Raw genomic sequence first — 27660 nt, 5'->3', positions numbered from 1 at the left:
ATTACAACCAGGCCCACTGCACTCGCCTGAAGTAAGCAGAAGAATTCAAAGTGTTAGGAATTATGGCTAGTTGAACATTTGCCATCCTGCTCGAAATAAGGACACACTTACACCCAGGTTTCCAATTCACAAACAGATTTCTAGTAAGGATCTGTACTCCAAGGATTCAATATTATTTTGTTTTATTGAAGCCTTCATAGAAGAAAGGAACCGAATGAAAGAACTGAAGCAGGATACAGCATGAAAAAGGGCGCTGCCAACGTTCTGTATTTCTTGTACTACAATAGCTATATTCACATTAGGCAGCAACTGTAGGAATCCAGTTAAACAAGACTCTTAAACACATACAGGTTTCACGAGCTATTGTTTTTTTTTAAATTCAATGAAATCATCACAACTAGTATAGAGCAAGCATTAGCAAAGCCAACACGTCTAACATTGTCTGCCAGCCTTTTTGGCAATTCTTGTTTTGTCAGGTTTTGTGCAAAATGTTATTGCTTGGGAAGCTCTCAAGTGTTTGACAATCTAAAAAAACATCGACTAAAGGCAAAAATGTTTTTGGTAACAAAGAAAAAGCTTCATTCCCATAGTAATCATGAACAATGAAGGAAACTACTGTGTGTGTGGATGTGCTCATTGTGGAAGGACAGAATGCCGTAACTCACTGTGAGGTCAGCTGTTGCTGTAGAGAGCTGATGCACTGCCCCATGATGCATGCTGGAGTAGGTGGGACAAAAATGCCCAAACCACTGCAGCCTGAAAACCCCCATAGGTAACTGCGTCATACCTATAGTTTCAGTAAAATCAATAGGTCTTGGCAAATATAGACTTAAAAAAGCCATTGGCTGCCAGCCTCTTGCATTTGAGAAATAATGAAGGAAAGAACGAAAAGAACGAAAGAACGAAAAAAGAAGGAAGTTAGAAAACAAGAAGGAAGTAAGGGAGGGAGGCAGGGTGGGAGGGAAAGAAAGCTAAAAGGAAAGAAAGTCCGAAAGGAAACAGGACAAAAACAGGAAAGAAAATGAAAGAAGAAAAGAATGAAAGGAAAGGAAAACAGAAGGAAGGAAAGAAGGCAAAAAACAAAGGAAGGAAAGAGGGACGAAAGGAAAAAAGGAATGACGAAAAGAAAAAGAAGGCAAGAATGAAGGATAAAAAGAAAGATGGAAGGCAAGAAAGAAAGAAGGAAGGAAAGAAAGAAAGAACAAAAGAAAGAAAGAGAAGGAAAAAGAAACAGAAGGAAAGAAACAAATAAAGAACTAAGAAACAAAGAAATGCATACCAAGGAAATAAATTAAAAAAAGGGTTACAAGTGCTGCAAATTAAAAAAAGTGTTACAAGGCTGATTGACTTTCTGGGCAAAGTTTATTAAAGTTTCATTGGTGAAATGGAGTTCAGAATAAACATGATCTGAAGAGCTGTCCACTTATGAATTCACACGTATAAAATTAAAGCTCATGATTTGTGTACTACAAACATAGTAAAAGCAAAATAAATGAATACCAAACACTTTCAAATGGATGCAGTCTGTTATGCTATGAAATACCAGCAGTCAGATGACAAAGGGAACTTCAACAGGAATTTACAAAAGCATTGACAGGGGCTGAGTGAGGAATGTCGTCTGTGCTCACATCTGGTAAAAATGGTCCTAGTTACAACTCAGGTCTTCACCAATGGCGGGTTGCTAGTAGTATCTCAATCCCATACCCCTATCCCACCTTGCCGAGGTTACGTCTAGAAGTAGGTGTCAAGAGTAAAGAGGTTTTAATTTCCTACCCTGCTTAGAAGAAGCCTTGGCCACTGCCTTAGCCACAGCAGGCTCAACAGTATACCTTTTAGTGCAGCTGTGCCACACCCTTAGGCCTATGGTGGGTTTCTAGGAGCATGGCAATCTCTCCCCCCTCCCCCCACCGCATACTAAGGCCTTGGTGGGCTGCTAGGGGCATAGTAATCCCCAACCCTGCCTTGTTGAGGTTGTTGTACAAATGCACCTGACACTTTATGTAAAGTGGTCACCATACTTTGAGTAGGCCATGGTTTATTTATTTATATTTGAGATTTGACAGCGCATAGCTGCCCCAGTGACGGGGCGTCCCAGCGCTACCTAAGCAAGGGCTAAGACCACTCTAGCAGATGGAGAACAACCTAAGCTGGGAAAAGCCAGGTCTTTAAAGCCTTTTGAAAAGCCAGGTGGTTCTGAAATCCTCTAATTGGGATCGGAAGAGAGTTCCAGAGGCGCCTCGCTTGAACCTTGAAAGAGCGACCACCTGCTCTGGCTCTGTGAAAATGGGGAGTGCACACCGAACCAGAGTTGGTCGACCGTAGAGAGCGATTTGGCACATATTATACCAGCAGATCCGCTAAAATCGGCGGTCCTTGACGTATCAAGATTTTATGGGCCACACACAAAGACTTAAAATGAATTATTTTCGCTATCGGTAGCCAGTGCAGCTTAGGCAAAAGGTGCGCAACCGAACATGATTTGGCCAGTGCTAGCAGGGTGCGAGCCGCCGCATTCTGGATCCTTTGGAGCCAACAATATAGGATTTATTGGTGCCTAGATAGAGGGAGTTACCAAAGTCCAACCTTGATAAAATTGTGGCCTGAAGAATGGTTTGGCAGACATTTGGAGCAAAATAACCAAGTAAAGGTCTCAGCCCTCTTAGGAGACCAAAGCAGGTTCCCGCTAAGGCCTTGGATTGTGAATCGAATGACATCGAATGGGTGTTTAAGGTGGGTGTACCAAGATCAACAATGCTCCAGATCGTGATTATGATCTTGGGGGTTACACTGCCAAGAGACATGCACTTTATGGCTATTACCTATGCAAGCCTTCTCTCGCCTTTTTTAGGGATAATGTAGTTTTTATCATGAAATGTTCTGCTGGCTTTTATAACCCGATTATTTTACAACTGTAAATTTAATGCTGTTTTTACATCAATTTTTTAAACTTGTAAATATATAAGATGCATACTTTGTAAACTTTAATGGTTTTACTTACCTAATAAACTATATTAACTACTACCTCAGGCTCTAAAGACAGCCAACATTAATTTAATTATAAAGAAAAAACAAAAACACTGACACAGAAGACAAGGATGGGTTTCTGTGCTAATTAATATAAATATGATAAAGCCACTTCAAAATTTAAGTGTCTTTTTTTAACAGAGAAGCTTTAATGCTAATAGACACATTATAGCATTGCATTGAGAAGTACTTATTTAAAGTGTTTTTTTGTCCCTGGATCCTCGAGCAGTAGGTTATGGCGACTGTCAACTCTGGCCATGCTGCACAGAGGCGTGTTGAATATAGCAATGGTATCCATGGGATCAGGTATGATCAGCGTGTACTGCCTAGCAGAGAGTGCTGCAGTCTATTGCCTGTAAGTGAACAAATGCAGAGGATTGCAGTAACCTGTGGTGCTCTGGACCTGTGGGATGTCTTCCTGCATTTCCACAAAGGCCAGCTTATCGATTCCGGGCATGATTACGCTTCTTAAAATACAGGCTCGAGAACGTAAACCTCAGTCCAACACTAACACCCAACCCAGATCCAGCCACAACAGCCAGCCCTGGAATTCTTGGCTGCAGAAATCCTGCCCTTTTGGTTTTCATTGGTTTAGAAGTGCAGTACGCTGCCTTTGGCTGAATCTGCCATCTGTGCACATATACACATAACTTGGGGGACCCTATTAATGTAAGTAAGAGTCCCTATCCCAAGTTATGCTTAGGCACAAAAGTCTGAGCCGTTATCTTCTTTGCAACAGTGACATTGCAGAGATGGCTGGCCTGGCTCGACTAAGACCTGCCAGGCTTGTGTGTCAACCAAGTCAGAATCCGCTTAGTTATAAATGGTCGGAGTATGACATGACTCTAACTCAAGTCACTACATTAATGAACTTTAGGGAAAAAATCCAAGAGGGATAAAAAAGAGAGTGTTTCTGGTGCTCAAGTGGGAAGAACTTCCATGTCTTAAGGCTGAACCCTCCAGTTTCTTCTGGGACGAATTTCTTTTTAAAGCATACATTCCAACATTCCGGATAAAAAAAACAAGCCACACAGACAGGCATAACAGAGGAAAGGCATGCAACCTCCCGAAATTGCCACTATACTTGATGAAGAGCAGCAGTTGCAAAGTGGGTGCAGTGCTGATTATGATAGAAATGTAACATGCAGGTTTGTGCAGAAAAAAGAAAGGTTTGCAACTTCTGAAAGTGGCCCCCACCATGCTTAAAGATGAAGCGTGGCAGCGGTAAAGTAGGAGCCCCGCTGATCATGGAAAGAGCACAAACGCTTGCGTGAAGTGCTTTTACAATTTAAAAAAAAGTCCTTGAGTCAGTAACTTTAATGAGACAAGTGGAATGCTACAAGTAATGGTGGCATGCTTCAGGGGAGTGGACAAACCATGAAAAAGGAGGAACAAGTAGGAAAAAAACACTTAGGAGCAAAGATTTTTAAAGGACATTGAAACAAACAAATGAAAAGCAGTGGACGGACTGTAAGCCCACAGAGTAAATTCAGCATGTCTTGAATAGACAGTGCATGCACTGTCTAAGTTCTACCTAATAAACTACCTTGTGTGTGGATGTGCTCTGTGAAAGAGCTAAATGCAGTCTCAGAAAGTGAAATTAACCAGTGGCTGAAGTAGGTTGGCCCATTGCCCCATGCTGTATGCTGTAGTGGAACAAAACCAAATGTGAAAGTCACAGACAAGTGGATGAAGACAGGTGGCTAAAAGCCTCTTTAGGTAATTATATTAGGCAAATGCCATACCTAAAAAAAGCCAACTCTGTTTGCTGTACCAACAAACTAGCATGGCAAAAGCAACATGCCGCAACTAAGAGGATCAGTGATAATATCACAGGAAGTCTAGTCAAGTTTTGCAAGCATATTCAATTCCATTGCACCCGGGAGAGGTGCGAGAACTGCCCAATGTAAAGACTGAAAGACAAAAAAGACATACGACATCCCCTATTGAAAAGGAACTCCTCTTAAGGAACCTATAGAAGACACACCCTGACAACTAAAGCTGACACAAGCAGACAGATCTGAGCTAGGTCTACACCTCATCACTGGACCAATGGCACGTCAATGTGATTAATTCACCACATGAAACGTGCCCTGTACACGCAATCCAACTAGCCCTGAAGAAGCTTCCTTAAAAATATTCTTTGGCCCCACAGGAAGGTCGAAACGTGTCAGAGTACAAAACTGAGTGGCTAGGAGTCTTCCATACTACAGAAATAAAGAAGAACATGTTACAATAGGCAAAGAGTGTATTAGGACCTCTATAAGATGTGGAAAGATCGCCGACCACAGAAAGGGCCTTCCAGTACCTTTTGGACTGTACAAATTGAGGGCTAAAATATGGCCCCAAAGATCAGGAATAGGTAGCCATTATAGGGTAATACTGTAGGGCGCTTTCCTTCATAAATACACACGACCTATTATTAGATCTGGGAAACACAGATAAATGTTACATGTCCTGTTAATAATTTTACAGTTTGCTAATATATGTTTTTCATGTTTTTTGCATTGTTAAGGATGTACAGAAATTATATATCATTTGTCCCGTCAACCAATCTGCACCAGAAACAGCAGGCACGAAGAGCGTCGCCATATTGGAACGGGTTAAGAACTAACAGGAGCGATCGACGATCGCACGGACATCCTTAAAATTAAAGCTGTCATTGAGGACAACCCAACTGAGTAGGATATCGCATATTGTAATAGGGAGACCTTGCAATTCGGAGGGACGCTCACTTGCTTTGTTGCTGATGTCGCCTGTGAGGACCCTTGGGCTGCTGACCTGTCCCGCGCTATGTGCACATTGTTGGCTGTCTGTCCCCCCCGCCGCCGCTACCCACCAGCTCAGTGGCTGCAGTGCGGGGGGACTACATTCCCCAGAACACTTAGCGGGACTGCCTCGCCCACCCGCCGCATTTCTATGCCCGAAGGTGCTTAAGAATCCTGTGCTGCCTCTGGGGAGCGGGAGACCTTGCAATTCGGAGGGACGCTCACCTGCTTTGTTGCTGTTGTCGCCTGTGAGGACCCTTGGGCTGCTGACCTGTCCCGCGGTACGTGCACATTGTTGGTTGTCTGTACCCCGCCGCCGCTAACCACCAGCTCATCGGCCGCAGTGCAGGGGGACTACATTCCCCAGAACACTTAGAGGGACTGCCACGCCCACCCGCCGCATTTCCGCGCCCGGAGGCGCTTAAGAATCCTGTGCTGCTTCCAAGTCACGGGACGTGCACGGGCGGCGTCGGAATAAGTCCGGGCAAAGGGCGGGCCGTCTGTGGCCGTCCAGTTCTGGCCGAGGCTGGGCTGGGCAACCCCCCTTTTATTTGCCCTGTTTTCTCTCACATCCTTGTTTTTCTTGAGTAAGTTAATGTACCCTTTTGTGCTTTGTATGCCAAGAAAGTTGGACATTTGTAATACTGTGGTATACATCTATCTGTAGTTAAACCATTCAATTGTCCCACTATGGGTGCTTTGTTAAAAACCGGTAGGATAGCCATGACAGGAGGGTCGGTGAGTGGGACAATAGATCATATTATTAACAGGGCTGCCTCTGTTTTAGAACGCGAAATCGCTTTCACAGAGAGGCGCTTGTCCTCTGAATTGTTAAAGAAGCGTTCTTCATTGGGCCATATTCAGCTAGTAACTACTCCATCAAATCACGCTACTGGGATAGACTGTATAAGTGACCTTGGTAACCCCCCCCCCCCCCCCCCCCACAGTTACGAGATCTTACAGAGTCACAAGCTCATAGGAGGGAAATACCCAATACAAATATCACCATAGGATCTCAATCTGATACTAGTATAGAGTAGCAAATACTGGCGACACCTAACAAGCCCCTTAAAAAGAAGCCCATGCTAAAAATAACTGCCCGGCCCCTCCAACTAAAAGGAAACGTGGCAGGAACAAGCAAAAAGGTACCCGATCAAAAACCCCAAAATTAACTGGAAGCCCTATTGAAAACAATGGCCCTACAAGCAGGAAACTGATAAAAACCAGCCATCTGCACATTTGTATCAAGATCTTATGTCCAATATAGAGCAACTGGTTAAATCCTTATTGTTACCGTTGATAGAGAGAGTCAGAAGAATGGCTGAGCAATTGGGCCATATTCAAGAAATTGGTATCACCAATACAAATTTAATTAAGGATTTATCTGTAAAAAGGCCCGATATCACTCCACCTGTTGCAGTAATGGTAACAAAGCCAAATAATCTTACAAATAACGCAGAGTCACTGCCCTCTGCGAATGATAGCCTCCTGGTAAAAAAAGTTACGAAGGCAATACCTGAACCATTAAAGCACAGGGAAAGGAGAGATAATGTACAAGGTAATAACACTCAAACATATGAACAAGGACGGAAAAAAGGGAGATCAAATCAGGACTTATACATTAAAGGACAAGCACATTGCATAGACTTACCACCGGAGTCGGTGCCATATGTTATTGTCCTGACCGGGGTTCCAGAGCTAACAGAGGGGAAATTCGAAGCCTACCAGAACCTTAAGAACAAGGTCGTGCACTGGTTACAAGTAAATAGGCCATTACCTCGTAACATAAATGGTGAAATCCTACATGTTAGACGGTGTGGCTGGCTGGGTCCTAGACAAAAGGACCTACCAGAGGACATTATTATTATAAATTTCAAGGACCATAGGGCAACAAACTATATAAGAGACTGGTACCCAGAGGGTTATGAGAGTGGAATATCTACCAACGACCTTGGTTATTTCTATCCAAGGTCCTTAGTAGAAAAACCCCTGAGACCAAGATATCACAATGCCAGGATTGCGGTGGCTCCAAGGCTAAATATTGCCACCCAAAATCGTTTTGCTCTTCTTTCTGGCTTGGAGGGGGTCGATTGACTCGCCAAACCGATCGAAGAAAAAGAAAAAGGAAAAGGAGTATGACATACCTGTTAGTACGCCCAATGATATAATAGACAGGGGAGAAGGTCATCCCAATAATAAACCTAGGAGGGGCCAGGATGATCTCACTTGTGGGGAGTATCAGAAGGGTCAGTGGATCATCTCCTGGAATATAGCAGGACTTAAAGATAAGGTGGATCTCCCAGATTGGCTCAAGATTATTAATAGATACAATATTCTGTGATTCCATGAAACCTGGACTGCCCATGACATTCATATGCTAGGATATCAAGCATATAACACTCCTGCTAATATCAGCACCCATGGCAGAAATAAGGGTGGTTTATGCACCTATATTTCTAACGCATCAGGGATTAAAATGACTACGTTTATTTCAGCAGAGTGTTATCAGATTCTGATGGTGCTTTGGATGGGTGTAAAAAACATGGCCGTTGTAAATTTTTATAATAATGCCCATGAGCCGCAATGGGAAGAGATATTATCAAGAAGAGTGCCATTCAGACAACACATTAATCCACATGTCAAACAGCTCCATTGGTTGCCAGTTGCACAGCGTATAGAATTCAAGGCCTTGACAATTGCTTTCAAGGCCCAGAATGGTAGCTGTCCCAATTACATCAAAAAACGTATTTGCCCTTATCAGCAAAGGCGGTAGTTACGTTCTTATTCACAGAATCTGCTGTGTGTTCCCCCATTTCATAAAGGCTCGTATAGGAGGAAGGGCTTTCTCAGTTGAAGCAACCAGACTTTAGAACTCACTTCCGGTAAGACTTCGGCGTATACCAGATGAAGGGGAGTTCAGGAAAGCCCTAAAAACATGGCTTTTTAGCAGGGACTAGCTGAATTCTTTCAGTGTGGAGACCCAATGCCTTTTGTTTGCGGATCACGCTAGCGCCGGGTCACCTCTGTTTGAGGAAGCTGTTGCACTTTACAAATAATGATGTATTGTATTGTATTGTATTGTAACTGTAATTGATGAATTTCTATGCTTTTGTGGGAGTAAAATGTGAACCTAAATATAACATCCATGAAACTTTGTTTTTTACAGTGAATTTCTAAGGTTTTTTTAATACTGTTTCCTAACTATAACATCTCTGTAATCTTTGTTTTCTTTCTGTGAATTTCACAGTATTTTTAATATAAATTGTACTAATATGTGAGCCACGAGTTCAATTTATTAATATACATTTTCACAAGTTTATAAATACATTTTATTCATACATTCATCCTTATATTTCAAAAGTACAATTTTTTTAATTAAGATAAGGTAACTTATTTAGTCTTTCTATAAATGCAATACACCAGGTCTCTTTTTATTTTGTATTCATTTTATGGATCCATGCATCCATTCCCAACCAAACCACACATTCAATATAAAACAACAACACATTTAATACAGTGGGTGTGTGAGTGGTTGAATGGGTGTGTGACTGGTTATGTGAGTGTGTGAGTGCCTGTGTGGGTCTGTAGTGGGTGTGAATGGTTCTCTGAGTCTGAGTGGATGTATCACTCAGTGTGTGAATGAGTGACTGGGTGCGTGAGTGGCTGTGTGGATGTGTAGGTGGGTGTGTAGGTGGGCGTGTGAGTGTGTGATGAGGTGTATGACTTGGTGTGTAAGTGGCTCTGTGGATCTCGGAGTGGTGTGTGAGTAGCATATGGCTGTGTGAGTGGCTGTGTCGGTGATTTTGCTGTATGGGTGTGTGAATGGCTTAGTGGGTTTGTAAGTGGCTGTATGGTGGTGTACATAACTGTGTGAGTGGGCTTGTGAATGCCTGTATAGGTCTGAGTGGTTCTCTGGGTCTGTGAGTAGATTTGTGAGTGACTGTATGGGTTTGTAAATGGATGTCTAGGTTGGCGTATGAATGTGTAAGTATATGTGTGAGGGGCTGTGTGGGGATGTGAGAAAAGGCACATTTATTTTTTTAACTGTGGATCCTTGCACACCCAAACCAACAGTGAGGCAATTTCTTACACAGGAGATGTCCCTCAAAGTCCCCTCTATCAGCCTCATGGGGTCAGGGTGCCGCTACCCTGACTCCTATCAATTTTAACTTTTATTCCCCCTCCACCCTCGGGACTAAAAGGCAGACGCAACATTCCTTTCAGTTTGATGCCAGATAGTCATGACCTCCTGTTGGTGCATGGATCTGCGGTGGATCCACTTCTCTAGAAATATATGAATCAATTTTTTTTATTAACTAACATTACTGAACATATTTACACAAAAAGTACTCTTTGTGGACCAAAATCTAACTTTCTTCCAAATTTGGTATAATTCCGTTCAGCAGTTCGTGTTGTAGGCATGTAGGCACAAAAAAGGAAATTATCCTTTTTTAGAAGACCCTTCACTCACCAACCTAGTTGGTGACATGTTTCATCATCGGGGTCCCACCTGAACAGCCAAATGCCATCCGGGTTTGCTGCAATACCTGACTATAGTGGAGCGGATTGTTTTTTTGTGAGTGTAGGTGAAAAAGTGAGTTAACAATTGTCCAGTTATAACTCGCTCGAAATTCTCTGGAGCTACTGGACAGTGTTAAAAAGTTTCTAAGATACTTGTATCGGTTTCATTGACCATTAGTATCTGTAAAAGGTGGAGACATAGTGCAAAAAAAAACGGTCTACATGTTTCAACCTGTATAAGGAATTGCCAGGTTTTCATCAGGACCAAGTGTGCGTGACCTGAGTGGTGTACACACGCTAAGGTGTACCCAACCCTTGATCTCAGGAACCCAACCATGTACTTACAGTTGGTGTCCTTTCGTCCAGTGTGAGAAAGGAAAAAACTCGAATATACAGCTTTGTGTGTCTCATAGGATTCGGGGTCGTGATGCTAAATCCATTGACACAATTGTGCCCTGGTTTAGACATCTGCCATTCCGCCTAGATAGCGTCCACCTTTTTTTGTGCAGTTTCTCTCCCCACATTCTGAGACCTTGACAGGTCTTGTGGTGGTACTCCTCCTATTGTTTATTTATTTGCCCACATCGGAGTGCCGGGGGGTGGGGGGGGCATCATATGCATGGCGGTCAGTCTTTCCAACTGCCACACATCTGCCCACCACTGAAATATAGCAGGGGATGTGATGGGTCCGTTGGAGGTGGGACCGCCACCAACAGGCTGTCGTTGCAGTCCCAATCGGGCCCTCTGTCCTAAAAATAACTACCTAATGGTGGCCACCAGTAAGCAATATATATATTCCATGATTAATATTTGCATATTTTAGTTTTTGGGATATCACTGGACTTGATATGTGACATGACCTGATTTAAAAAAATGTGTCTGTGCTATTAGTATTGGACAAATTGATTTTGTATATATAAGCTGATTGTATTTTGATCTGAAATTTTGTCTTTTTAATGTAACCTTTATGGTACTTTTCCGGCAATAGTTGACTAACTGACTTTACTATATATAATAATATGAATATAAAGAAATTAACTTCTCACAACAGAGTACTCGCCCACAATGACATCCAAATGATGTGAAAAATCTTAATTATTCTGCAAGTATAAAAACAAAGAATGTGCTTATCTGAAGTAAAAAAAACAGTAGCAAAGACTAACATCTGTGATTTGCGACCTGCTGTCACGCCCACATCCAGAGCAGTACTGCATCTCTGCAAGCTGTTCCTGTACCCGAATATTGACCCCTGCCCAAGCCTACTTGCAGCTAGGCCAAAAACATGAACTGTGAAGACTTTTACAATTCAAATACAAATAATTCACTTGGACAGGTACAGTCATCCTGAGTGATTTAACTTAATAATGCTTTTGCAAATGTAATGATTTCATTTCAATGATATAATTCATTTAATTACATAAATCTTACGGGTGCCTGGGCCGGGGAGCAACAGGAACAATAAGTTAGCCACTGGCTCCTCCCCCCCTCTGGTAGTTCTGCCACTGATATGTGGAGGGAACACATAAGGAGCTTGAAATACATGACAGAGGGTGCACCTTTTGAAAACTTTATATTTTAAAACATACCTTTGAGTATGCATCCATTAACCCCAATCATGAAGGCGGCACTGTGGTACAGAGGAAGAGGGGTGTATATAATGTCATTAGAATTTACTCCAGCAGTGTTGAACAGGCCACTTCCCATCAGAAGTCGATGCTGAGTTATGACAGCAGCCTTTGGAAGACCTTAAAACACAAATGAAGATATTATTGTTCTATTTGACAGCTTCGGGAACACTCATTCAACAGGAGATGAAACTGTTAAAATTTTAATTTTCATTCCCCATCATAGTATCAAATGCTGTTGTAGTTTTCAATTCGTCTGCTTCTTCTTTTTTGCAGTGAATGCCGCAGGGAGGATCCAAAATATCGAGAGAGAGAAAGGAAATGAAGGGGATCTTTTTAACTTTGGTCATTCAAGTTCCACAGAAGCACGACACAAAAGCAACAATGAATGCCTCCCCCCACTCATTTTAGGAACAATCCCTGGACATGCTCTTAATAGTGTTTCATATACAAATATAAACCCTGCGGGGAATGAGATTTTGATACCCTTTTTGATCACTTAGATACTAATCTCATTCATCAATTTGGATCGGTTATTTTCTGTCATTGAGTAAAAGATAAACCCCGCATAGGTTAGATAAACCCCATAAACTGACACAACTCTGAAGAACCACTTACGACTGGTGAAGGTTTAAAAGTTTTATATAAAATCAGAATTAAGTGCATATACAATCCTCTCAGGATAAGTTTCAATAAGTATACAAAAGAATACAATCAAAGTCAATTCCAAATCTCCAGATTAAAGCATAGATACAATGTGGTCCTGTTGCGTCATCTACAAAAGAATAGACAAGTTAATTCTGTCCCTACTCTATACTAAGTGACATCCCTACTTCGCAAGTTCCTTACCTAAAAAGGTGTCAGCAGTTTGACTTCCAAAGAAGTTCAAACTCTCTTAACCCCTAATGGTAAATTCTCATCTAGAAGCAGTACCCTCTCTGCCTACCCATCCGCTCTCTAAGGGTCCTCGGCCTACTGCTCTCTTGCGCTCTGATCTCTCTCAGCGCTCGCTCCCTATGATGGCATCGGCTCGGAGCTGTTCGCTGTCTTCTCCCCGGGGTACTGTCCCTAAAATACACAATCACAGTATGGGTGGAACGCCCCTTCGACGCCCACCACGTACTTTCCCCATGATGTAATTCTTTGCTCTTTTCATGGCTTCATCTCTTCTCGTCGTCCGTTAAGTTGACCCTTCTCCTTAGACGCCATCTTTGTCTTCTTACTGGTGACTTCATTTGACATTACATTTGACACTTTCGGAGCAAAGTCTATCACCTCAGCAGAACTCTACTCTTTACGACTGTATTCGTAACCTTAGTTGGTCCTGTGAACGGTCGTTTCTAAACAACACTCAAATTCCAAGCGTCTCTTATCACGTTTAGGCCATAAACTTCGTCCAGCATTGTCACCTTAAATCTAGCAAGACCTTTTGCTCTTGTCTCGCACATTCAGATCACGGCTATTCACGACTCCTGTGAGCCCACTAAATTACATACAGCGGACTACACTCCTGCGAACTCTTGGTCAGTTAGGTTAAAATCACATATGACCTAAACCTTTTCTAACATTCCTACAAAAAGCTTTCTACACAGTATAACCTTTAACACACATTTATATATAATCGTATTTAGCAAATCGTTTGCTTATAAGTGAATACATTCTACATATAACGCAACATTTATTTCTCTTGCTTACATCGTTTTATACATACTCTGCACATTTCGTCACTTTACGTTTCGCCGTTTCTCCATCTAATAGTTACACACGTACATTCAGTTTGCACATTCTAACGTTCTTAAGCATTTCTATACACTTCTATATTAGCCCACTATATATACGGGCCTTTCTAATTCTAATACTTTTATAGAATAGATACAGATACATTTCCTATTACATCGGCTAACTTTACACTACAAATGTTAACTTCACGTTATAGATTCCACGTTCATGCGATATGCTTGTGAATATGGTCCATACATATTTTTTATTCAAATTGCGCTCTCTCAGTTCCCCCCTTTGATGACCTCCAGGAGTCATCACTAAATGCAATTTGGATAACACCTTTACACAGTACTAGTTACAAGATTCCCTCTTTTTATCGTTTCGAGAGCTCTTAAACTTTTGTACTGTTGATCTTGTAAAGCAGCTAATCTCCTCTCTTGCTCTCTCATGGATCTTTGTAACCGGTTCGACCTATACCATTTATACAATTTAACTAAACCTAACAATGTGATTATGCAAATCAATACTATTAAAACAGGTTTTAGTATATACCACACAATGCTTTTACCAAGGCTGGCAAACCAACTTCCAACCTTTCCTACTCCATGACCTACTTTTTCCCAAACATTTACTTTTGATAAATCTTCGATCTATTTATGTATCTGTGTAATGTTCTGTATGACTTTCTCAAGTGGTTTTGAATTGTCTGGAATGTAAGTACAACATTCTTGGACCTTCAAAGCCTTGCAGACTCCGCCCTCTTTTGCTAGCAGTACATCTAAAGCAAGTCGGTTCTGAAGAACCATTGCCGTAATCGACTGCATCTCTCCTTCTACTAGCATTAATGACCTTGCAGTACTTGCAGATAATCTATCTACAACTGTAGCTAGTCTCCTGATCTTAACATCGTTAAGTATTAAACCTAACATAGGAAACATTGCTCCAAAAATGTCTCCAACTACTTCTGCATCTCCTATTTCCCTTTTCGCTCTTGTCGAAGCCTTTCCTTCAATGATCGCTAAATCCTTTGCATGATATATTTTGGGGAAGACAATTGCCAAGTAACACGAACCATACCAATTGTCAGGTAGTTTTACATAGGCATTTCTTCCACATACAAAATATACATTAGGAATCGCTTGCATCCCTTTCATGAAATCTTTCGTATAGTACTCTAATCGAAAGGCATGTTCGCAATTTACTTCACCTACAAATACACTCTCATAATACGTCTTGCTTCGAGTTAAACATAACTTTCCTTTCTGCGTTCTATCCAAAGCTATTGGACCATTGCTACCTTTCCTCTTGTGTGCTTTTTCTTCTTCGGTCCAATCTGTTTTCCACTGTCCTGACTTTTTCAGAATCTTCTGCCTTCTGTATCTGTCGTCTACCTGTCCTATAAACTTTTTCTCTACCTCTGACACTTTGCAAGTCAGATTATTTCTGCGTGCATATGAAGTATCTAGTGTATCCCAAGGAAGAAAGAACTTGGCTAATCTATCCTCCTTTTTATAATAGTCCCACTTATTCATTTGTTTATAATTCGGAACTTCAGGCAGTACCGAATCATAATTTGAAAAGTAGTACTCAAATCCTTCTCTACCATAAAATATACTGAGCAATAAACTACATGTTATCCCATAAGTCAGTGGGAGATGATGATATCTGATGCCTTCGTCTACGGAAGCCGGCAATTGCATACATACATAGCATTCTTTGGCCTCCATGGCATCGATATACTCATATAACAGCTTGGCATATGCATTTGACCTAAAATTTCCCTGTGACTCGTCTACGTGTAACCTACGAGCTTCATCTGCCAGTAACGCCTTTTCACGGATGACATTGCTCTCCTCCTTCTTCCCACCAAGAGCAGGTTTCAAAGTCGTTACAGGCTTTACATCTGCTGTTTCTTTATCAGTTTCATGTCCTACCATGTATGATGTGGTAACTACTGTAATAATAAGAAAAATGACTACTGCTATTAGTGTACCTATTATGCATTTTGCTTTTCGGTTTGGGTTGCCGTTCTCCATGTTATCAAACAGCGTCACTCCTTCCTTAGCGAGGAAAGTTTTCTTCTTCAGGTCTTTGTTTGCTGTTTGCTCTTTATCAACAAAAGTCTCTTTTTCGCAACAATGTCTTTTATCCTTTCAGCAATAGACAACCCTAACCCTTCTCTGTCCTCCAAATGTAATCCCTAATTTTTTCTTCTTTCCACTCGGCTCTAGGTTATCTTCTTCTTTATAGCTTAAACACAAAAGTCTTTATGCATCTACAATTATTCTCGTACCTGCAGCTCTAATAACATGTTCCAATAATTCTAAACGAATGACTTTTTCTTCTTGTTCTGGTATTTGATGACCAAAAGTCGGAAACTGTAATCGATTTAGCACTAGATCTTTGATCCGACTTAGGTATGGGGGTATGGGAAGTGTGAAAGTCAGTAACCCCTCAGTCTCGAGTCCAGGCGTCAACATCCATATCTCCACTGCCACAAATGGATCGAGATCGATTACCTTCACTTCTCTCACTCTCCCAGATTTCTGTCCCCAAGACATCTGCTAGATAAGTCCACTCTGGGGTGGCGTACCTTCTGCAGGGCACACGTACCCTTCTTGATCTTCTCGGACTCTCAGAACCTGAATCCGTAGTTTCTTCTTCTTGATCCGACTCTTCAGAGATCGGGACAAGGGTTCTTTCTTGATTTGCTTTCGAGCTTGGCCTTCTCCTTCTCTCCGGCCAACTAGCTTCGTCGCTCCTTGTCCTCCCGCTCCTTGTTCTTGGACTTGTCTCTTGGTCACTCACAGCTTGTTCGTTATCTGATTCGAACTCCCAGGTACTCTCTTCTTCTGAGACGACTTCGGTCCCACTGGTGTCCTGACCATCGTCAATAGCCTGCTCCGACACAGGCTCAGCCTCTTCGATCACCTCTACAGCTTGGCTTTCCCCCTCTATGGCTTCTCCACTTTCTGCTGGATTCTCATCCGAGAGAGGAGCTGTTTCTTCCAGAGGTGTTGGCACTCTTCGGGTGTGTGAGGCGTGTATCCAGTTGGGCAAGCCTCCACACTTTACTGCAGTGTTCGTAACTAGTATGACTTGGAACGGTCCTCTCCAGCGCACGTCTAGACAGTTCTTCCTTACGTGCTTCTTCACCAGGACCCAGTCCCCTGGACACAAGTCATGGCACAAGTCTTGTGCTGATGGAACCTCTGCAGCCTGGACCTGGAGGGACACAGAATTAATGGCATCAGATAGTCCCTTGCAGTAGTCCAAGATCAAATCGTCTGTGATGTTCAACAACGCTGCAGTCGGAACCGATGGCAATCTCATAGCTCTTCCCATTAGCACCTCGTGTGGAGAAAGACCTGTTCTTCTATCTGGTGTGCTACGTATGCTCATAAGAACCAATGGAAGTGCATCAGGCCAATTCAGGGATGTCGACGAACAAACTTTGGCAAGTCTGGACTTGATTGTACTGTTGATTTGTTCTACAATCCCTGAAGCTTCTGGTCGATAACTGCAATGAGCTTCTGATCAATACTCAAAGCAGAACATAGCATCTTCACTACTTCGCTATTGAAATGAGTTCCTCTGTCCGATTCCAAAGAGGATGGCACCCCGAACCTCGGTATCAACCCTCTAAGCAACAATTTCGCTACTGTGAGTGTATCACACCTACGTGTCGGGTAAGCTTCAACCCATCTAGAAAATATACAGACAATCACTAAAACATATCTGAGTCTATTGCATTGAGGCATTTCAATAAAATCCAACTGCATTCTATTGAAAGGCCCCCCAGACCTCCCTATGTGACTCAGTGTGACTGTTGTTCTCTTTCCTACATTTAGTTGCTGACAGATCGCACAACGCTGACATACTGCTTCTGCCGCTACTCTAAACTTCGGATTAAACCATGTTTGTCTGAATACTCTCACCATAGCATCTCTACCTATGTGTGCTGATCCATGCAATTTCCTTGCCATTGGACTAACAAGTTCGTTTGGTAAAACTGCTCTCCCATCTGCAGAGATCCAAAAGTTCATTTCACTTTTTGTACATCCAGCTGTTTCCCAGCTCTTTTTCTCATCATCTGGTGCATTTTCCTGAACACACTTTAACTCATCCCATGTATCTACAGTGTCTAACAACATTGTCAATTCAGTTCTTTCCTGTATTCCTCCCACTTCTACGTTGGTGTGAGAATAACCTTGTTCTGCACAGTAACGTGCTACCTCATCAGCATAACGGTTGCCTTGCGACACAAAGTCTACATTCTTCGTGTGTGCGGCACATTTGACAACGGCTATGGCTGACGGACCTTGCAATGCTTCTAACGATAATCTCACGAATTCTCCATTCCTAATTGGAGAACCCGAGGAGGTCATGTAACCTCTTTGAGACCATAACTGCCCGTAATCGTGAACTACCCCGAAACCATACTGGCTATCGGTGTATATGGTGACTCGAATTTTGTTACCTGCTAAACAGGCACGCGTCAAAGCAATAATTTCAGCTACCTGAGCGGAATGTACTCCTTCCAGGCAGGCGGCTTCCACAACTCTGGTAATTGTACAAACTGCATATGCTGCTCTCAGCTGACCAATATCGTCTCTTACGCATGAACCATCAACAAAGAATATTTCATCGGGGTCAGTCAATGGCTCATCTACGATATCTGGTCTCGGTTTGGTGCATAGTTCAGTCACATCTAGGCAGTCATGATCTGTACAAATTTCATCATCAATCTCATTTGGAAGTGGCATCAAAGTTGCAGGATTCAAGACGGAGCATCTTTTTAGGGTCACATTCTCGGCAGCCAATATGACTTGCTCGTAGCGTGTGAGCCTGCTATTCGTCAGATGCTGAGTCTTAGTCCTGGTCATTAACAATTCTACAGAGTGCGGTACGTACACCACTAACTGATGTCCCATTACCACACTTTCACATCGTTCAATGCTGACACCCGTTGCAGCTACGGATTTGAGACATCCGGGCAACGCTGCGGCTACTGGATCTAATGTAGCCGAAAAATAAGCAACTGGCCTACGCGCATCTCCGTGTATCTGGGCCAAAACTGCTAAAGCGCAACCCTCTCTTTCGCAGCAGTAAACCAAAAATGGTTTTGTGTAATCTGGCATTCCCAAAGCCGGGGCACGACATAAGTCCTCCCTCAGCTGCAAAAACGCCATCAAACAATCTTTGTCCCATGGTACCGGATCACTCACTCCTTTGTGCGTCAGTTGTAGTAAAGGTTTTGCCTTCAGTGAAAAGTTGGCTATCCACTGTCGACAGTAACCGACCATGCCTAAAAACATCCTGACTTCTCTTTGTGTTTTAGGCGCGTTCATTTTCATGATCGCCTCTATTCTGTCTGGAGACACCTTCCGTTTTCCCTTTTCAATCCTGTGGCCCAAGTATTGCACTTCGGTCAGACAATACTGCAATTTACTTGGAGACACCTTGTGTCCGTTCTCGGCCAAGTGATTTAACAAGGTGATGGTGTCTACCTTGCAAGCTTCCTCAGTTTCTGACGCAACTAGGAGGTCGTCTATGTACTGGACTAGAACCGAATTCTTGGGCAGTACTAGACTTTCAAGATTTTTCTTCAGCAGCTGGTTAAAAATCGATGGGCTTTCTGTATACCCCTGAGGGATACGACACCATGTTAAAACGCGATCTTCCAGCTTAAAAGCGAACAAATACTGGCTCTCCTCATCTAAAGGAATCGAAAAGAAAGCCTGGCATAAGTCTATCACGGTGAACCATTCAGCTTGGAACGGTATCTGAAACAATATCACTGATGGATTCGGTACCACTGGACAACATGAAACAACGATATTATTAATCTTTCGTAGATCCTGCACTATTCTGTATTTTCCACTAGGCTTCTGCAAACCCATAATCGGGGAGTTACATGGACTTCCCACGATCTCCTTCAGTATTCCCTGTTTAATCATGGATTCGATCACAGGCTTTATTCCTGCAATTGTCTCTGGTGTCAACTTATACTGTGGTATTCTTGGATACTCGGCATTGGGTCTTACCATGATCTTTACTGGTTCTACCCCTTTAATCAATCCTATTTCTTCTCCAGTAAAATCCCACACCTCAGCTGACACTGTCTCCTTCAAGTCCTGTGGAAGCTCCTCCACCGTTAAGGTAGGATATAGTTCCACGCATTCCTGCGAATTTACAACTTTAAAATCGGCATCCTCATCGTTGGCCTGCACTTCTACTCCTTCAGGTGTGCAATGTATTGTGCAATTCAGTTTACACAACAGATCTCTTCCTAACAGACACACAGGGCTAGAATCACAGACCACAAACTGATGTTCGTCACTGTAATTCCCTATCTTCACTGACACTGGTTCTGTTAGAGGATTCGTCATTCTCCTGTTTGCGACTCCTACCACCTGAATTGTCTCTCCCGACATTGGCAAACCTGGGACTACCGCTGATCTCAACGTGGATCGAGTGGCCCCCGTGTCTACCAAAAAGGTCGTAGGACATCCAGCCACCTCAGCTTCTACGTATGGTCCTCTCTGATCTACTTCCAGGGCTGCACCTAGTGTACAGTCTTCTTCTCTATTCACTCGTTGCCCTGTAAGAGGATCAACGTAGTAGCATTCTTCTCCTCCTACGAACAATGGCATTTGTCTATAGGTTTTCCCTCCATTTGTAATGCGAGGTGGTTGAGGGAACGGCGCTCGAGGAGTCTGATTCCCCCCTTTGATAAACTTTCCCTTCGGGACTGCTGTTCCCTTTACCATGCTGGGTTGAACCTCATCCTCCTCCTGTTCTAATTCCCCCGTCTCGACATTATAGGGACACTCGCGTCTCCAATGTCCCACCTCGTTACACTGATGGCACCTCGTTGTCTTTTTAAGTGTCGCGATATCTATTCTCGGTCTCGGTCTTTCTTCCTCATCTCTGCTCTGATTATTCTGTTTCTTTACTGGTGTTCCTGTTCCCTGTTGCCGCTGTCCACCCTTTCCAGCTGATTGCATCTGCACCAACATCAGCTTTTCTTTAAGTTTCTTTGCCTTCGAGTCTATTTCGTCGCTATAGTACCTTGCATACCTCAGAATCTCATCTAACGGTTTGTTCTGCCAACAAATCAAATGCTGTTGAATCATCAGGCTTATGTCTGGCCTCAATCCTAGAACAAACTTCGACACAAACTGTCCTATGTCTTTAGGATCCATGACATCCAACCCACTGTACTGTTTGAATGCTTTCAGCAACCTCTCGTAGAACTCGTGAACTGTCTCTTTAGGCTCCTGAGTTGTTCGATCTATCTTAACCCAGTCTATGTCTTGCACTGGCACTTTCTCCTTTAACCATGCAATTACTCTCTCGTACTTTTCCATTACTCTCTCTGATGGACCGTTTGTCTGAGCATCTCTCGGAGGCTCACAAGCGGGCCATTCAATACTAAGCTTGCATGCCGTCCACAAATCTCCGGGTACTACGATATCAAACAGAGTGTTCAAATCGATCCACAGTACCTTAGAGATCTTTACGAACCTCTCTACCTGCTTATACCACTCTACGGGGTTCTCTCTTAACTTGGGGAAAGAATTAGTAAATGCCGCTAAATCCCCCCTACTCCAGGGCACATGAACGTAGTTTCCGTTCGCGATTTCTCGCAAAGGGAAAGCTTCCATTCGCATTAGGTCTCCATCCTGGGACTTCACAAGTGCACTCCTTCTGACAGATCCCCTCTTGGACCATTTTTCCTCCCATCTATCCAGATCTCTCCATATTCTGATACACATGATTAGTTCCCTTATGTGTACTCTTAGCCCAATCGTTCTACGCTCTGCTAGATCTCGATCCGTGCAACTTAGCCTATGGTTGGCCTGTAAAGCTTTAGTCCGTGACATGTCTATCATATACTTATCTGCCAATTCAGATAGTTTTTCATGAGCTGCCCTTGCTTTCTGAGTAACATCCTCAGATAAAAACAGTATTTCATCCGGTTCGTACAGCTCTAACCTTTCTATTGCCACTGTGCCGTCAATTATCTCATCCAAGTCTGATTTTAAACTCATTACATCAAGCCGTCTTGCTTTTATTTCAGCTCTCAGTACGTCAGTCCTAGGTTGTTCACTTACACCCCTCTCACCTCCACTATGCGCCCTACGTCTAAGCACAGGTGAGTTATGAGGAGTTCTTCTTGTTTCTCTTTGTTCCCACCTCTCTAGATCCCAAGCTTTTCCATCTTCCCTTGGGGTATGGTGGAACGTTGTTCTATTCCCCATCACTACATTCTGTCTTTTTGGCTTGGTTTCTCTAGATACAATATAGGATCGTCCGTGCTGTTCTGTATCACTGCAACTCCCTTGCTGTCTGGTGTCGCTCAATAGTATGAAGGGTCCTCCACGGTCCTCCATGTTCCCGCGATCTCGTTCGTGATCACCGGATGCATGGCGAGACGTTTCGCGACTCTCCATATTCCCCTGACTTTGCCCGTGATCACCGGATGCATGGCGAGACGCTTCGCGACTCTCCATGTTCCCGTGATTCCAATGTCGCACATTATTGTCCGGGGCATGGTGAGTGCACTTGAAACTATTTCGGTATTCCTGCGTCCTTCGTTCTCCCTCACTAAGGATGACGCGAGGCACTCTCCCACACCCTGCACTCCTGTCGTCGCACATTTGCCTATTGCCACTGGTAATATGGCAAGTATCTCCTCTGCTTCCTTGACTCCCTCCCTCCCACTCAGGGCTGCTTTCGCCAGCTCCGCAGTGAGAGAGGATCCTGTTATCCTGATCACTCCATTCTGCTCCTGTTTCTAATCTTTTATTCTGAGTCTCTTCGGCAGCATCCCATTCTCTCAAATATTCTCTTAATTCCTTATAGGATTTCGGTTTCGGTCCCCTCAAATCCATCTGTCCTCTTTGACCCCCCTGTTCTATCCAGGGACCCGTTGCGGAATCTAGCGGGGTACTCCGACTCATTGGTCCTAGCAACTGCCTCTGGGAATTGATCGTATTATTCCTTCCCTCTATCTCTGCCCTTTCTCTGTCCCATCGTGCCTGTTCATCCTGCTGGACCCCCTCTGGGTTGTAGATTGACATTATAGGACCTATGGTAACAGGTACTTGTAAAGCGTCGGGCATTTGATACGACCTTGCATGCTGTGTTTCTGGCACCTTCTGGACCACGAATCTTCCCACTACTCTCTGTTCGGAACTAGATTGAGGTACTTCCTCACCTTTCTTGGCATCCCACTCTGTTACTGGGAGCGATTTATATTCCCCCCATCTAGCTCCGTCCCCTTGCTGTAGTGCAGGACTTTCGGCTGTTGTACGGAGGTGGTCTATCTGTCAATAGTCTCTCTATCAGATCCTCATCTGGCTCGCTATCCTCATCTTCTTCTAGAGGTTTCTTTTCTCCCGTAGTTTCTAACATTGTGAACAGTTTGTCTGCTTCTATCTTTTGCACCCTCCACTTTTTAGCTTCATCGTCCCATTTAGCATCCTGCACTGCTTTTACCGATCGTCTCACTCTTTCCTGGCGCCTCTTTAAGCTCTTTTCGCGTGCTGCTCTAAACCATGCACTAAGTGCTTCGAACTGTGTTGGCCTCGGTAGAGGTCTCGTTGCGAGCATTACCGCTTTCAGTTGGTTCAATACTTCCAACTTAAACGTCCCGTATCTCGGAAACGTCAGTTCCTTATTCCCTTCTGTTAGCTTATTCCACTCGGAGATCCATAATATTGAGTGTAAGCCTACATTCACAGCCATGTGATAAGCTGGTGTGCCTTCTGGTGGAGCTTCTTCTCCGGCATACAAATTTCTTCTATCTCTCTTAAAGATCGCCCTTAAACGCTTAAAACACTTCATTTTCGATAATCTACGATTTTCCTCTATTCTCTTCCTTATTTACGTCCCGATGAAGAACCAACCAATCCCTGTGCGACTCTCGCTGATCCGCCTATCCCAGCGCGGTTCTACACTGACCGACCAATCTCAGCGCGGCTCTACGCTGACGTCACTCGTTCCCTCTGCAGCAGTTCCCCTTCTTTCTCAACTCGTCTCACGATCTTGCATGCGTTTTCATTCATACGCTGAAAAATGACTACTTCCGTCCAAGCGATCACTTTTCTCTGACTGTACGGCCACAGTCTAACTGTAATTGTCACCTCAACTGACGAGACGTCTTTCCTCTCACGGTCAGACGCTCGCCTTAACTGATAGGTTACTTACACACAGTAAACGTACGACCAGCGTCCGTTACTCATACACTCACTCTTACGCTCCCCCTGTCATCGGTCTGTCGGGCGATCAATGGTACCTCATGACCCCCTTTACAATGGTGAACAATTACTCTGGGTGTTCGATACACCCGAACCACTTAAGCTCTCCTTGAACTTAAGATTTTATCCGGTTGCGCGCGCTCACAACCTTCCCTCAATCACACTACAGGCATTCAACTCCGCTTGACATTACAACACAAGTACAACATAAAATACCGCAATCTTACAACGCATGACCCTTATACTCACTCTCGACCGACTCTGCTACTTTTCTCTCGACGCACCGTCAGCACCTTCTTCGGCAGGGATTCTTCTTCTGGTCGTCGATGACTAGGGACCTTGGGGTAATCTAGACCTGACCTAGGTTGTCTTCCTCAAGAAGAAAACCATCTTTCTCTGCTACCAACTGCGGGGAATGAGATTTTGATACCCTTTTTGATCACTTAGATACTAATCTCATTCATCAATTTGGATCGATTATTTTCTGTCATTGAGTAAAAGATAAACCCCGCATAGGTTAGATAAACCCCATAAACTGACACAACTCTGAAGAACCACTTACGACTGGTGAAGGTTTAAAAGTTTTATATAAAATCAGAATTAAGTGCATATACAATCCTCTCAGGATAAGTTTCAATAAGTATACAAAAGAATACAATCAAAGTCAATTCCAAATCTCCAGATTAAAGCATAGATACAATGTGGTCCTGTTGCGTCATCTACAAAAGAATAGACAAGTTAATTCTGTCCCTACTCTATACTAAGTGACATCCCTACTTCGCAAGTTCCTTACCTAAAAAGGTGTCCGCAGTTTGACTTCCAAAGAAGTTCAAACTCTCTTAACCCCTAATGGTAAATTCTCATCTAGAAGCAGTACCCTCTCTGCCTACCCATCCGCTCTCTAAGGGTCCTCGGCCTACTGCTCTCTTGCGCTCTGATCTCTCTCAGCGCTCGCTCCCTATGATGGCATCGGCTCGGAGCTGTTCGCTGTCTTCTCCCCGGGGTACTGTCCCTAAAATACACAATCACAGTATGGGTGGAACGCCCCTTCGACGCCCACCACGTACTTTCCCCATGATGTAATTCTTTGCTCTTTCCATGGCTTCATCTCTTCTCGTCGTCCGTTAAGTTGACCCTTCTCCTTAGACGCCATCTTCGTCTTCTTACTGGTGACTTCATTTGACATTACATTTGACACTTTCGGAGCAAAGTCTATCACCTCAGCAGAACTCTACTCTTTACGACTGTATTCGTAACCTTAGTTGGTCCTGTGAACGGTCGTTTCTAAACAACACTCAAATTCCAAGCGTCTCTTATCACGTTTAGGCCATAAACTTCGTCCAGCATTGTCACCTTAAATCTAGCAAGACCTTTTGCTCTTGTCTCGCACATTCAGATCAAGGCTATTCACGACTCCTGTGAGCCCACTAAATTACATACAGCGGACTACACTCCTGCGAACTCTTGGTCAGTTAGGTTAAAATCACATATGACCTAAACCTTTTCTAACATTCCTACAAAAAGCTTTCTACACAGTATAACCTTTAACACACATTTATATATAATCGTATTTAGCAAATCGTTTGCTTATAAGTGAATACATTCTACATATAACGCAACATTTATTTCTCTTGCTTACATCGTTTTATACATACTCTGCACATTTCGTCACTTTACGTTTCGCCGTTTCTCCATCTAATAGTTACACACGTACATTCAGTTTGCACATTCTAACGTTCTTAAGCATTTCTATACACTTCTATATTAGCCCACTATATATACGGGCCTTTCTAATTCTAATACTTTTATAGAATAGATACAGATACATTTCCTATTACATCGGCTAACTTTACATTACAAATGTTAACTTCACGTTATAGATTCCACGTTCATGCGATATGCTTGTGAATATGGTCCATACATATTTTTTATTCAAATTGCGCTCTCTCAACCCTATTCACAATACACTTCTGTAAGAATGTATGCAACTCCAGGTCTGGTTCTAAGGACTGTCTTAAATCCATGGCGTGTGATGGGACCTACTGTCATGCTGCTTGAAGCCCTCTTCTAAAGGTGCAGCGCTCTGTTACATCCTTTTGTGCCATGCCTCGGTAAGAACTCAGTGCCTTTCAAGAATAATTTAGCTCCATGCCTCATACACTCACTCAAAGTCATGGCCCCCTAAGAACGTACCCAAAGCCATGCCTCTGTAAGGAAACGCCAATACCAAGCAGTGATTTCTCAAGTTAGGCTGCATTATGGTATTCATGTGGTATTTAATCTTTCAACTGTAGAAATAAACAGTTGAATATGTATTATTGATACACTTCTAGTGGTACACATTTATTTTCACGTGTGTGAGCGTGTGTGTGCATGCGTGTGCATCTCATGGACCTCTAGGTCATTAAAAAAAATGAATAAAACAAACCTACGTCCCAGCGATTGAAGGGGCAGGTTCTAATGGGAACAACGTTCACAATCTCTTTTAATTTTACAGAAATAGCTCTTGAACTTTTTGTTAAGAAAGCATTTGCAATGCAATAGGTCTCACATTTACGCGAGTTTGACCTATTGGCATTGTAAATGGCACTAACTTTAATTTATGTTTTGGTTTTTAAAACATAAATAAAAGGCCTTGTCATTTACAATGCCAATAGCTTAAACTCTCGCAAATGCGAGACCTATTGCATTGCAACTGCTTGTTGTTCTGTGGGCCTGTGGACTCTGGCCTCTCTCTGAAGAAACTTTCTGCTACGCTGCGTAAACCCTCAGCCTCATCTCTTCCAAAAACATTTGGGATGGGTGAGCTCTTTCCATAAAAACAGGTCTTTCCCCCCTCTCTCATATATATTCTTCTGCACAACAAACTGTGTGTATCAACACCTCAAAGTGATTTCTTTTTTAGGGAACCCCATCATGTGATTTACTCCCCTCTTGCAGCTCTATGGGTCCACTGGATCATGGCAGAAGGTGGGTTGAAGTTTCCAAGTTAGAAATTTAATCATCTTGAGGAGTGATAGCCTCTAAGGCCTTTGGCTTGCCTGCGACCTAGCTGATATTCTGAGAATGGATGACTAGCTAAATGTCCTTATCTTCAAGTCAGTCTACTTTCAGCCTATTGAGCATGCTGCCTACCCGATACTTGATACACGACCTATAATGGTGCCTCCTTGTCTGACCACAAAATAAAGATATTCCTACACTGAACAAAAACAAATTGCTAAAGACAGGGAGGTGGATAATATATCCTACTCGATCTGCCCTTAGTTGTTTAGCTAACATTCTTACCTCGTTATTAAAGGAAATTGTAAAGGTGTGCTTTTGTAAATATGCAGCTTTACAGGTGGTATCTTTCCTCTATGTTTTCCTCGATTTTCTCAAACCATGTTATGCCAAAATGGTTGCTTCTCTTGTGCTGACGTGTTTGCCCCCTCTCTGGTTGTTCCAGACGATACCCCTCTAATTCACACGTCTTGCCTCTCTCTAGCTTGACTGCTCGTGGTTGTGGTTGAGCAGGTTCTGGTGGTGGGCCAGGTTATGGTTCTTGAGTGCCACTTGCTTTCCTTGACTCACTTGTCACCAACAGCCTAGTGCTTGGTGGTGCTGCATGCAGCTTAGTCATTGCACAGTATTATTTCAGTTCTTTGTTTTCCCTCTTGTTGGGTTTGCTTCTTCTGTTAGAAATAGTCGTTGGTTATATAAAAAATCTTCGACTTTTTCCTTAGCATCAAC

General features: G+C 43.1%; 1 protein-coding gene across 1 annotated transcript in view; it reads right to left on the bottom strand.

Annotated features, from left to right (window-relative positions):
• The window catches only part of SLC27A2 (solute carrier family 27 member 2), a 319902-nt gene that overhangs the window by 207965 nt on the left and 84277 nt on the right, over positions 1 to 27660 (bottom strand). The window contains exon 3 of the mRNA XM_086958245.1: positions 11900 to 12058. Coding sequence (XP_086814371.1) covers positions 11900 to 12058 — 159 coding nt within the window. The remainder of the gene's footprint in view (positions 1 to 11899; positions 12059 to 27660) is intronic.

The sequence above is a fragment of the Lissotriton vulgaris genome, chromosome 2_1 (genome assembly GCF_964263255.1).
Source record: "Lissotriton vulgaris chromosome 2_1, aLisVul1.2, whole genome shotgun sequence".
NCBI classification, from domain to species: Eukaryota; Metazoa; Chordata; class Amphibia; order Caudata; family Salamandridae; genus Lissotriton; species Lissotriton vulgaris.
Note: the sequence above shows the minus strand (reverse complement) of the source record. Positions and strands in the feature narration are given on the sequence as shown.